Source organism: Mesoplodon mirus, assembly GCF_964341445.2.
Source record: "Mesoplodon mirus genome assembly, chromosome: 16".
Classification (NCBI taxonomy): Eukaryota; Metazoa; Chordata; class Mammalia; order Artiodactyla; family Ziphiidae; genus Mesoplodon; species Mesoplodon mirus.
Window position 1 is genome coordinate 33,900,215 of NC_138992.1, and position 13,983 is coordinate 33,914,197.

A 13,983-nucleotide genomic window follows, 5' to 3' on the forward strand; every position below is an offset into this window, starting at 1 on the left:
ATTTCAAACAAATACTTCTTGGGGTTCTTGGGTGGTGGTGTTGTATAAATGTTTCTATGTATGTTTGACTTACTTGGCTATATGTATAAATTCTCTGTTTGACTTTGCAGAGTATAGTAGAAATTGCTAGATACAGCTCTTCATCACTGCTCCAGCACTTACTTTTAATCCTCCTTAAATCAGGTGGCACTGGGTCCATTTGGGTGGCCTAGTCTCTGCGGTTGGTTTAAAACAGGACCTAATTACAGATCAACAGAAAGCCTAGTACCATCTTATTAGGGTAATACTTAAAGCTACCATTAGCCCTAGAAATGAAGCTGCAACCATCATCCCATTAAATATTTCACCAAGGACCAGCATCAGATTGTACAGATCAGAACTCGTTATCTTTGACTTTGTGCTACATAATAGAATCTAAATTCAATGAAATAACTGTGCCCAGAAAAATGGACACTAATTTTATCTTCTAATGTAAAACTATGGAAGGACAAGATTGGCCTTCTAACTCCAACCCAGCTCCCTAGTGAGTGGGATCCAGCCTAAAATCTGAGTTTGACCTTTTAAGTCTGGGCCTGGCAGAAGGCAAATGGGTGACATCACTCCAAATCAGGTGTTTAGCAGCTCTGGAAATATGACTTGTCAAAAGGATCCCATTCTTCCAGAAGGGACAGTTCAGCAACACAATGAAAGTAAACAACATTGAGAGAAGGCCTAAGAACTCTTAAACCCTAGTTAAAATATCAGAAGCTGCTCATCCAGAAGTAGCATAATGAACATAAAGCCTACAGGTTTCATTTCACTTATATGCTGGATATACACCTGAGAAGGTATATATAAATTGAATTTATTATGTAAAGTACTCACTTAAAGCATTATTTTGCTAAATAACCCAATGCAGATGCCCTGGCCCCTCTCCTGAGAATCTGATTCCATAGCTCTGGGGTGGGGCACAGGGAGTGTAGTTTTACCAAGTGCCTCAGGTGATATATTTTGGTAATCAGATGAGTTTGTGTTGCAGTGATTTAAAGAATGCCTATGGACATTCCTATTACTAAGCACATACATAATTATCTTCAACCTTTTTTTTTCAATCAATCCAGACTTCTATATCGTTGTCTAGCATTTTCTTATTTTTCAGGTAAGTTAATTTTGCCTGTATATTAGTTTATTTCACTGAAAATGCAAAACTAAACAAACCACACTGTTTGCAGTGTCTCACTTCCAAACACAGTGGCCCAGTCCGTTTTCTGATGGATACAAGTTTGCAGAAATTGAATGCGGATGAGAGAAGGAAAGGGCAAACTGGAGGCTAATTTAGGGTTGAGATAGCCAGGAAGGGTGGCAGGTTAAATTAAGAGGTTTAGACAGGTATGAGTGTCAGAGCAAACACCATGTTGGTCCCTCTTCTTCAGTTCTAATTCCCAGGGGTCATCCAGTACGTGTGCATTTTTTTCATCTCTAAATTAAGAAGCGTGCAAGATTTAATCCATCGTAGGGAAGAAAACACTGGACTCTAGCCATTAAACTGGTGATACCTGGGGAAAGAAACAAGACTGACACTATTAGCTGATTCTTTATTCCCCTCTTGACTGCCAGAACCATTTATAAGTATAATGTTGTCTGGTTTTGAGTGTACAAGTGTCTGGACTATTAAGTAGAGAATTGATTATCTTAGTTTACTTAATGGGACCACTGTCTCTCTAAGTCTCTGATTCACCCACACTGGGCTCCTTTCTGATTCTAGAATATGCTAAGTACTCTCCCACCTTAGGGTCTTTGCACTTGCTCATCCATCTGCCTGTAACACTCTTATCCCAAGTATCTTCAGTGCTTGATCTCACTTCAGGTTTCTGCTCAAAGGTCATCTCATCAGAGAGGCCATCCTTGACCACCTTATATAAAATAATTCCCCGTTATTCTCAATCCCTTTAGCCTGCTTTGCTTTCCTTTGTAGCATTTATCATCATCCAACTTGTTATGTATTTCCTTCTTTATTGACTTACTGTTTCCTGGCACGACAATGGGAGCACCACAATGGCAGGCAGTTTGTTCTATTTGCTAATGAATCTCAATGCCAGGATCAATGCTCAGTATATAGTGGCACTCAAGCTATATTTGTTGAATAAATGAGTGGGTATTTTTATTGCTTCGAGGAAGATATGATTAACTCAGTATTGGTGATATTAAAAGATAATATAGGGCTTCCCTGGTGGCGCAGTGGTTGAGAGCCCGCCTGCCGATGCAGGGGACACGGGTTCGTGCCCCGGTCCGGGAGGATCCCACGTGCCGCGGAGCGGCTGGGCCCGTGAGCCATGGCCGTTGAGCCTGCGCGTCCGGAGCCTGTGCTCCGCAACGGGAGAGGCCACAACAGCGCGAGGCCCATGTACCGCAAAAAAAAAAAAAAAAAAAAAAAAGATAATATAGGGAACTCCCTGGTGGTCCAATGGTTAGGACTCCATGCTTTCACTGCCGTGGCCCGGGTTCAATCCCTGGTTGGGGAACTAAGATCCCGCAAGCTGCATGACATGGCAAAAAAAAAAAAAAAAAAAGAAAGAAAAGAAAAAAAATTATATAGCTAAATGGAAACATATCCATTTATAAAACTAAAGAGTAGAAAGATTAATTAAAATATTTCATCCCATTACTTGAAATGCTACCCACATGAGGTATCTATAACTTTGGACATTTTCCTTTCTAGAATAATGGCTGGGCTCCTTAAGACATAACACACAGAATGACTAAAGGTAATTGTCCTAAGGCAAAAGCGGGGTGGGTAGGGAGAAGGGGGATTTATGTAATATCTGTTCCTGTTTCATCTTCCGCTAGAGTGTAAGTCCCTTGAGGACATGGCCCACTTTATATGTCTTTTTATTCTCCTATAATACCTATCTGAATGTGTTGCAAATGGTAGGTAATCAGAAAACACATATAGGTAATGAAAAACACCTGTGAGTTTCAAATAAATCATATATATATCCTGAATATTTTGGCAGTAAAATAAGAGTTTCTAAATCTATCATTGGGCTGCTAGAATACACATGCTTGTTGACAAAGATCATAAATCTTCATAAAATGTTAGAAAGGGGGAGTAGAAAAATTCTAAATATGTACAAAGACAAACTGTCCTAAAAATACTTTGTTTTAAATAGCGATAGCATCAACATTGCAGAACATAAAAAGCAGATCGTGTCAATCTGGAAAGTTCACAACTATAAAAAAGATGATGCTACTTCAGTCCAGACTTGCTAACTGGAATTATCTTCGTATGCTATCCAAAAGCTTACCTACACTTTGATGGGTTTATAGGAAAAAAAGTCCCTTGTGTATTCCTTTAGGTTAGTTCCAGAAAATACAGACAAGCCTCCTACAGGGATTTACCAAAAAGCTGATAAAGTTCAAGCTCCAGGACTCCCGGTTGCTCTGGCAGGAAGCTCCAGAAACAGGCTCACATGTTCCTTTTTTTTTTTTTTTTTAAGAGCCCTCACCCCTACTCCACCTAACACAATTACATAAGCTTCAAGCTCATAAAACCTGGGCCAACCCCTGCCAGCCAGCCATTAAGAAAACTAGGCTAGAATCTGCAAAAATGATCCAAAAATCATTTATTAATTTCAAGCATTTCTCCATAGTCTAGGCAAGGAGACGTAAATGGGGTTCAACAGTCTCTTTGAGGTATTGTTAGTATTACTTTTCCCAGGAAACAAAATGAAGTCTTGGAAACCATCACTAGATAAAAGTTACTTTCATTAAATGTAAGTATACATAATCCTAGGTAGTTATTACCCATAAAAATTAGGTAATGTACCGCAGTGAACTAGATTGCTAGTGTTCCGAACTTATTTTCTTTCTTTAAATTTATTTTTAATTGAAGTATAATTCACATTCAAATATTATTTTCAAGTGTACAACATAGTGATTTGATGTCTATATAGGTCACGAAACGATCCACATAGTAAATCTAGTTACAATCCGTCACCAAAGTTAACACAATATCGACTATATTAGAACTTATTTTCAATACTAAATAAATTATCTTCATTGGTGCTAAGTACAATCGGTTAAAATAAAAGGCAATCCGTTTTCATCCTAAATTCATTTGAGTCCCGTTGTATCACAAAACGAAGTGGTGCAACCGAATGTTAATCGTGTGATTTAATTAAGTAATTACAGTAAGACTTATCTAATATTCACTAATTTGCAACCATTTTTGACACGAAGATCAAAACAAACCAAAAAAACCGTGCTGCCATCTCGGCTTTTGGCTACTTCAGTTTTCAAACTCGAGGAGTGAGTTCTTAAAGGTTACGGAGAGAATTGGGGGTGTGAGCGGGGGTACACTCAAACAAACCCACACTTTGCCAGTCCCACCCCTGCTCCCGACCTCGGCCCGTGCTTGTACTGTAACTAGGTCCTCCCCTCCGGTGTGTAGCTCGCACTTAATTTTTCATTAGTGGGTAAAGTGGTACTAATACCTGGTAGTTTTTCTTAAGTATGATAGCCTGTGACGTTAGCTACACCTGCCTTACCCGGGGCTTAACTTGGAGGATGGTCCCCTCCATCCCTGGACAGGTCCACAGGGCATTCCCGCTGCCCCCCTCAGGGTCCCTCGATTTGGGACGGGTCCCAGGCCACTTCTCCAGGAGAGGCGCCGGCAGCCCGCGGCCTCCGGCCCTCCCCCCGCGGAAACGCCCTGTGGAAGGTCTCCTTGGGGTGGCCGCACCGCCGGGGTAAAGCGACCAGGAAAAGCAGAAAGGCGGCCTCCACGCACTCCCGATAGGACGCGCCTGCCAGGAGGGGGAAGGCAGCGTCGCCACCGAATCCCGGGCAGGGCCGCGGGACCCACCTCCGGCTCCCGCTCGCTCCCGCCCTCCGCCCCACCTCCCCCTGGCAGCACAAAGCCAGCCGGGAGGCGGGGGCCAGGCCTGCTGGGAGGCCGCCTGGACGAGACGGGACCCGGGCCCGGCGCCCCGCGGCTCAGGCTGCCGAGCCCCGGCGCGTCTAGAGTTCCCGTCCCGGACGGGGCGGACGCGCCCCCCGGCTGGCCTTAGGAGGCGCGGGAAGCCGGGCTCCCCGCCTTTTCTGGCGAGAGTCGCCCAGGGAGGCCCCGGCGCACTCGCTCCGTCCCGCTAGCCACGCCCGAGGTGGCGGCCTCCGGAGCGGGGCGCCTGGGCCGGCCGGGCCTCGGAGGGCGGCGAGCTCGCGGGGCCGCGGAGGCTGTCCGGGCGGGGCTGACTCGATAAGTTGCAGGCGCCCCTTAGCGCCTTACCGTGGCGCAAACTCGGGCCTCAAATCAATCCCCCTCGTTCCCGAAAGACCCAGTCCTCCTGCACCTGCGTAAGGTGGCCAAGCCATTCGGGGGCTGGCGGGCGGGAGGGGGCGGGGGCACGGGGGTGGGGACGGCCCCCGCGGCCCCCGAGACCCCAGCCGCCCGGCGCCTCGCCTCCCGTCGGGGGCGCACACGCGGGCGCGCACACGCACACCCTCCGGCACAGTGCGGGAAGATGGCCGTTTCTGCTTCAGGATAAAGGCTCTTTGTTGCGCTCGCACAAAAGCCGCCAAGACCCGCTTTTCCAGCAGGCCCTTTGGGCAAATCGAAGGAACTCAGCTGAATTTCCAAATGGCCCTAGGAGCCTGAAGCGGTTGGAGCAACTAAAAAAGAGGGGGAATAACAGGCCTCCCGCCCTCTTCTACCAAAACCTCTGCCAATATACAAGGATTCGTCCTGGGAGACCGGGGCTGAGATCATTCGTAAGGGAGGAAGGAAAGAGGAAAACCTACTTTTACTATCAAGGCCCAAAGGGGGTATTAAACATTCATATTCTTGCAGGGTGTCTCCCCTTAACCAGGGTAGAAACATAATCTGGAAAAGTCTGGATACACCAAAAAGAAAAAGAAAAAAGAAAGAAGGAAAAAAAAAAAAAACCAACAATAGCAACCTAAAAAAAAAAAAAAAACCAAAAAACATAACAAACCAGTTGCCATCAGCCCAAAGTGGTAGTAGCAGCAGCCGGCGCGTGTGATCCACTTACTTGTCCGACTCTTGTGACATGTTTGATCCAATGAACTCGCTCCCCTTTTCCTGGAGCCTCAGCCTCTGGTGAAACTGGACTTTCAAGTCTGTGCAGGTGAAGGTGTGTGAGAGCGCCCGAGATGGCAGAACAAGAGCTACAGGTAATTCTGCTTTTCCGTCCCCCCTCACCACTCTCGCTCGCTCGCCCGCTCGCGCCCTCACCTAGCCGGAAAGGTGGGATAAGGGGGGGGCCCCCTCACATGGGGCCCGAGCTCGGAGGCGGCCGGGCGGCGCGGAGTCCTCCCGGATCGTGGCAGTGGGCAGCCACAGAGCACAAAGTGGCGGACTTGGGCGGCCACAGGTAACTTTCTCGCAAGGAGCTGAATTCTTTCACTAAAGGGTACAAGCCCGAGGGACGAGCTGCGCGGTGATTGGCTGCGGGGCTCCCTCAGGTGAGCTGCCATTGGCAGAGGCGCGCTCAGGTAAGGCCCTTCTCCAAGTGCAGGTAATTCACTCCGAAGTTTACCTGAGAGCAGCGGCGGCACGCTTGCAGCTCTGCGGCAGCCCGTGGGAGCTGAGGGCCAGTGCTTCGAGTGGACTTCATGCTACGTTTCCCTTCTTCCCGGAGGCCGGCCTGGGAAGGGGGGGTGGGGGTTTGGCGGGGGGTGGGGGGGAATTGAGGGAGAGAAATTAACAGGAAAAAAAGCAACACCTGCAACCACTAGGGATTGTGGGTCAAACGGAAGGACGAAGGAGAGCTGAACTCGGGGAGCCCAAGCCAACCGGAATCAAATGCACCGCACCACCACAAGGCTTTTAATACCCACATTAAGAGGACTGTTTGACAGTGTCGGAAGAGTACGGGACTGAAGTGTACGTTGTGCTCAGAGGGGGAGAAAAACACAAAGATCGCCGAGTCTGTTACGTAATTGCATTTTTAACATACTTATCCACAACAAACACTTTTCGTGTCCCGATGTGTAACAAATACGGTAGATTACTAGATTTACAAATAGATGACCATCCTTTCGTGACCTAGACGGATAGGGAGTGGCGTGGTTTTGATGGGGTGAAGAAATTTGGTTGAACAGACGCTAATATTGGCCCAGACACACCTCTTCCATCTTAACTCTGCAGCCTGGGATTCCAGAGCTGCAAACCATTGATTGCCTCCCATAAACCTGTTGTCATTTGACGTTTCCAGGCAAGCATCAACATTTACATTGTAATTCAATAGAAGCAGCGATTACAAAGGAGATTTATCCTTCCAGCTTAATATGGTTGCTACGGAAACAATTCAGAATGTAACTGACTTATTTTGCAGTTTTGTTTCTCCTGGTTGGGAACAACGAATTTGCAAACGTGTGATTTATAACCACTACTTCCAACGAGTATCTGTGGAAGTTCCGACAGTAATCTAGCCCATGCATATGAATTGTAGAAATAAAGAGGGCATGGAAAGCTTCTCATGACTTATTTTGAATTAATACTACATTGACAGAGATGAAACAACTTCTATTTTAACCTGTATGGATCATGTATTTCCTGAAAATTACATTATGAGACAAGGTTTGGCTGTTCTGTGTTTCATTCTCGACAAATGAATTTCAAAAATTTTTCTTACTTTTTAAAGACAGTATAAGCACACACACTTACTTTTTAAAGATAATATGATACTTTAAGATAATGCAGTACCCACCTCTTGTTTGCCTTCTTAACCTCCTGTCTAGAGGCTACCAACTTCCACTTTTAGCCATCTATTCTGTCATTACCTTCCTATTTCTAAATAATTTACACAGCTATCCCTTGATTTATCAATTTAGATGGTGTGCTTTGTCCACCTGTTGCCTTAGATAAGGACTTAACTCTATCAAACCCCATCTAGTTTCATCTTCCACCATTCATCCAATATATCTCTTTCACAGTTTAGGGATAGCAAGCAGTCAGTGACTGTGCAAATACTAGTCACAATAGAGCAACTATGGTTGTTTTCTTTCTTTTAAAAACCTTTTATCTGTTTACTCAGTTTGTGATGTTTCCAACCTGATTTTTTTTCTACAACATGTCTGTCAAATAACTGTCACATTTATTTTCCAAATGATCAATCAATCCCGTTCCCCACTCCCCACTCCCCACCCCCCTCCAAAGTCCACTGTCCTTCTCTTCCAACGGAGATAAGTTCCTCTCTGGACCTGCTACTCCGTTGTCAGCCTGGGACATCTCCAGAGTAAGAACCACATTTCTCTGTCCTGTGCCTTTTTTCTTGGTTTGCTACTTCATTTTCCATGGCATATGTTCCAGTAATAGCCCAAGAATGGGTACAGAAGGTAAAATTTTAAATGTCTTTATTCAACTCTTACTTTTTAAAGTTTGACCAAGTGTAGAATTCTAAGTTGAAATATTTCATTCATAAGTTCATAAAAATTGCTCTTTTGGGCTTTCCTGGTGGCACAGTGGTTGAGAGTCCGCCTGCCGATGCAGGGGACACGGGTTCGTGCCCCGGTCCGGGAAGATCCCACATGCTGCGGAGAGGCTGGGCCCGTGAGCCATGGCCGCTGAGCCTGCGCATCCCGAGCCTGTGCTCCGCAACGGGAGAGGCCACAACAGTGAGAGGCCCGCGTACCGCAAAAAAAATAAAAAATAAAAAAAATTGCTCTTTTATCTTCTAGCATCCGATGTTGCCATTGAGAATTCGGATGCCATCTTGATTCCCATTCCTCTGTGATCTGGAATTTTTCTTTCTAAAAACTTATAGAATAATCTCTTTATCTCTAATATTCTGAAATTTCATGATGATGTGCCTTGGTTACTTAATATTCTGAAATTTCATCATGCTGGAGGCTTTCGTCAAATGTTTGCAAACCTTTGACTCTCCCTTCTTACTTAAGAATGAGGTCATAAAACCCCGCTGGAAACCACATATAGGGGTGGGAGGGAGTGTGCTTGCTCATTGGTGGGCTTGCTGTGTGGTGATCAGATAAAGAGTTCACCTTTCCTTAGGAAGATCCCCTAAATATCAGAAACTAGAGGTCTTTTCTTCTGGGCTCTTCAGCGTCTCAAGAGAAGTATCTGCTATCTCTTGCCTGAGGGAAAACTCACCTGGCTGCCAGTATTCTCAACTCGGTATGCAGTTTATCACTCTTTCTTTCCTGTAGGTGCCTTACTCCTGCCCTTCTTTCTGCCTGATGCACAAGCCTCTCTCCTGTTTTTCCTGCTGGAGTTGTAATCACCTGGCTCCAAGAAGTGGCACAGGGGACCTAAGCTGAGGATCTAACAACTCCAAATACCCACATTCACTCAGCTCTCAGCCTCTCACCTCTCCCTCACTTCTGGGATCCTGAGACCTCTCATCAGGATCTCTCTCTCTCTCTCATGATCTCTGGCATCTCCAAGACCCAGGCCTATCTGGTGTTTTATAGAATAATCTCTTGAGCTGTTTCTGTACTGACCTCTAGGATGACATTAGAGTAGCTTCCGATGTTCTGTTAAACCAGTTTCCAGGGCTTCCCTGGTGGCACAGTGGTTAAGAATCCACCTGCCAGTGCAGGGGACACGGGTTTGAGCCCTGGTCCGGGAAGATCCCACATGCCGCGGAGCAACTAAGCCCGGGCGCCACAACTACTGAGCCTGCACTCTAGAGCCCATGAGCCGCAACTACTGAAGCCCACATGCCACAACTACTGAAGGCTGCATGCCTAGAGCCTGTGCTCTGCAACAAGAGAAGCCACCACAATGAGAAGCCTGCGCACTGCAACGAAGAGTAGCCCCCGCTCGCCTCAACTAGAGAAAGCCTGCGCGCAGCAACGAAGACCCAACCCAGCCAAAAATAAATAAATTTATAAAACAAACAAACAGTTTCCACTCTTCCATCCAGACCATCTTCCAGAATTGTGTTGAAATATATCCATTGCAGATGACCCCACCTCCATCCTCTTTGTCCCTGTGGATTTATCCTTTTATGTTCCTTTACTGTCCTTTTCAGAAGACAATGAACATAAACAAGTATGGGTCAATCTGCCATTTTTAATGGGAAGCCATTTCCAAAACTATCCAAAAGCTTTTACCAAACTGTCCCAGATTTGTTTGTGCAAACAAAACAAGAATTTGTGGGCCACCCTTTCCTTTTTTTGGTCAATGGTGGCCAAGATTCCTTTCTTCCTCTCCAATATCTAATAACTCAACTTTGATTGCATCACTTAGTATCCCCTGATTGGCTACCTACTGCTACATTGATTGGTTAGTTTATGAAGGATAAGGTCCTCCCTGGACCATTTTAAATAATCGACCATGAAATTACCTCTGTTACCCAATTGTTTTGATTCTTTTGGCAAAAGAGTTGTGACTATGAAACCCTGCCACACCCATCAGGAGAATGTACTTCTCTCTCTCATTTTAACAGTCTTCACAGCATCTTCACCAGGAGTACATTTCATCTCAAGAAACCACTTTCTTTGGTCAACTCAGCGTTCATGAAAGATTTATCATCAGATTGCAGCAATTCAGTCACATCTTCAGGCTCTACTTCTATTTCTAGTTCTCTTGCTATTTCTACCACATCTGCAGTGACTTCCTCCAATGAAATCTTGAACCCCTCAAAGTCAGTCATGGGGATTGAAAGCAACTTCTTCCCAACTCCTGATAACGTTGATATTTTGACCTCTTACCATGAGTCACCTCATCGTGAATGTTCTTAATGGCATCTAGAATGATGAATCCTTTCCAGAAAGTTTTCAGCTTACTTTGTCCAGATTCATCAGAGGAATCATTGTCTGTGGCAGCTGTAGCCTTATGAAATGTACTTCTTAAATAGTAAGACTTGAAAGTTGAAATGACTCCTTGATCCATGGGCTGCAGAATGGATGTTGTGTTAGCAGGCATGAAACAACATTCATCTCATTGTACATCTCCATCAGCGCTCTTGGGTAACCAGGTGCATTTTCAGTGAGCATCAATATTTTGAAATGAATCTTTTTTTTTCTGAGCAGTAGGTCTCAACAGTAGCTTAAACATTCAATCAACCATGCTATAAACACATATGCTGTCATATAGGCTTTGTTGATCCATTTATCGAGCACAGTCAGAGATTTAGCATTGGGCCCTAGGATTTTCAGAATGATAGATGAGCATTGGCTTCAACTTCAAGTCACCAGCTGCATTAGCCTCTATTAAGAGAGTCAACCTTTGAAGCCAGGCGTTTACCTCTCTCTAGCTATGAAAGTTCTGGTGACATCTTCTTCCAATACAAGGCTTTTTCATCCACATTGAAAGTTTGATGTTTAGTGTAGCTACCTTCATTAATTATCTTAGCTAGAGGGACTTCCCTGATGGCGCAGTGGTTAAGGATCCACCTGCCAATGCAGGGGACACGGGTTTGAGCCCTGGTCCGGGAAGATCTCACATGTCTCAGAGCAACTAAGCCCACGTGCCACAACTACTGAGCCTGCACTCTAGAGCCTGTGAGCCACAACTACAGAGCCCACTCACCTAGAGCCTGTGCTCCACAACAAGAGAAGTCACTGCAACAAGAAGCCCATGTACCACAACGAAGAGTAGCCCCTGCCCGCAACTAGAGAAAGCCCGCACGCAACAAAGACCCAACACAGCCAAAAATAAAAATACATAAATAAATAAATTTATTAAAAAATTATTTTAGCTAGATCTTCTGTATAACATGCTGCAGCTTCTACATCAGCACTTGCTGCTTCACCTTGCACTTTTACGTTACAGAGATGGCTTCTTTCCTTAAAGTTCAGGAACCAACTCTAGTGGCTTCAGACTTTTCTTCTGCAGTGTCCACACCTCTCTCAGCCTTCATAGAATTGAAGAGAATTAGCCTTGCTCTGGATTTGGCTTTGGCTTAAGGGAATGTTGTGGCTGGTTTGATCTTCTAAGCAGACCACTAAAACTTTCTGTATATCAGCAATAATTTTGTCCCACTTTCTTACCATTCATGTGTTCACTGAAGTAGCACTTTTAATTTCCTTCAAGAACTTTTTCTTTGCATTTACAACTTGGCTAACTGGCACAAGAGGGCTAGCTTTTGGCCTAGACTCTGAGCTCCAGGAGGGCAGAGATGATGCCTGTTACTGGCTCATCACTTTCTGTGCAGCACTTAACACTATTGCTGGCATTTGGTCAGCAGCTTCATAACTCTGCGCTCTGAGTCAGCGTTTTGCACTTTCCCGCCTCTCACGGTGAAAAGTTTCATCTTCTCACACAACAAAGTTCAAAAGCAGGAAGAAGGTAGAGCACTCACTTTAGGGATGAAAAAATCTTTCCCAGAAGCCCCCATCAGACCTCCCCTTCCATCTCATTGGCCAGAGCTAGGTCACATGACCAGTAGAGATCAGGAGCTGGATCCACCTTCTGTGAGATCAAGAAATCTCCACTCAATATTTGAATAGATCTGGGTTATCTTTTTTTTCTTTTTTTTTTTTTTTTGCGGTACGCGGGCCTCTCACTGTTGTGGCCTCTCCCGCCGCGGAGCACAGGCTCCGGACGCGCAGGCTCAGCAGCTATGGCTCATGGGCCCAGCCGCTCCGCGGCATGTGGGATCTTCCCGGACCGGGGCACGAACCCGTGTCCCCTGCATCAGCAGGCGGATTCTCAACCACTGCGCCACCAGGGAAGCCCGATCTGGGTTATCTTAACAAGAAAGTAGTGGGAGAATGCCGTTGGGTTAAAAATATATATCAATTAGCGATACCACAGTGTTGATAGCTTCATAATATAGATGATAAATTTTACCTTCGTTTTGGATAATGTAAGTAGCAGATCTGGGATTCAAATCTTTACCTGCCTTATTCCAAAATCTGTACCAGGCCACCTCCTAGCTTTAAATGTAAAGTTCTTCCTGTATCAAGATGTGGTAGATTTAGTCATGAATGGCTTTACAGAAGAAAAATACTTTAGGCATGGTCTTGAAGGAAATTACACAAATTGGGTTGATGGAGTGAATGAGAGGGCAGTTGTGAGGTATTATATTAAAACCACCGTCTTCATTTTCACTCTGTATTAAAATGCTTTTCATGTATCCCGTTGATCACAAGAGCATCCGTCTCTATTTTGGGGATTATTATTGCTTTGATGGTCTAAACGAACTATAAATAAACTGGGAAGAGATGACATTTACCCAAGGGAAAATGCCAAAATGAGAACCCAGAGACCATGGCTGGGCTACAACAGAACAGAATGTTCTCTCTGAGATTTTTAATGAAGCATGTTCATTTTTGATACCTCAAAATACTCTTTAAACTGTCTTGACCCGGAAAAACATATTCAAAAAACGTCATATCATGAGACTGCCCCTTTCCTGTTTGATAACCTTCAGCAATTCTTCAGTACACATAGGGCCACCTAATCTATGAATTGAGATGTTCCCCACTCTAACTCCAATTCATCCTCACTGGTCTTCTGCAGAAAGAGACTTGAGTTGAATATGGCTGGATATGGGGTCTGTAGGGCTACAGGTTGGAGGGAACTGTCTTTGTTCAAGGCTTGGCACCCCCTCAAATCACAAGTATAAGCAGAGCCATAAAACATGAATGAAAATTGGAAGGTGGATCCAAAATGCCAAAAAGGATATTTGGAGAGAACTTAAAGCTTAAGTGGGACAAAGGAGATATTAAAACTTGTCCATGATCTAGGATATCAAGCCAAGAGATACGAGTGACTGGATGCCAGCTGGGAGCATTGAGATTCGGACAGCAAAAAATCTAGGGCAATTGTCTGTGGCATTTGCTGCTGGGGATGATTTGCTTTTATTATCCACCCTGGTCTTGGTAGAGCCCCTCCCTCCCCTGCATCCTATGTTGTCAGTTCTTCCTGGGTGGTCCTGGCAGAAAGCCCTGACCTTTCCCAGGGTACTTTGGAGATAGCAGGCAGGCCTCTGTGGCACAAGCTGGTCCATGCAATTCCCAGTATACTAAGTTTTGGAGACAATCAGAGCACAGGACATTTTTCACTGTACTTTT

The 13,983-nt window shown here is 45.1% G+C and overlaps 1 protein-coding gene across 1 annotated transcript in view; it reads right to left on the reverse strand.

The window, feature by feature from the left end:
• GRHL2 (grainyhead like transcription factor 2) overlaps positions 1 to 6,304 on the reverse strand; it is a 165,101-nt gene extending 158,797 nt beyond the window's left edge. The window contains exon 1 of the mRNA XM_082601679.1: positions 6,030 to 6,304. Coding sequence (XP_082457805.1) covers positions 6,030 to 6,049 — 20 coding nt within the window. The 5' untranslated portion in view covers positions 6,050 to 6,304. The remainder of the gene's footprint in view (positions 1 to 6,029) is intronic.
• Positions 6,305 to 13,983: the final 7,679 nt, after the last annotated feature.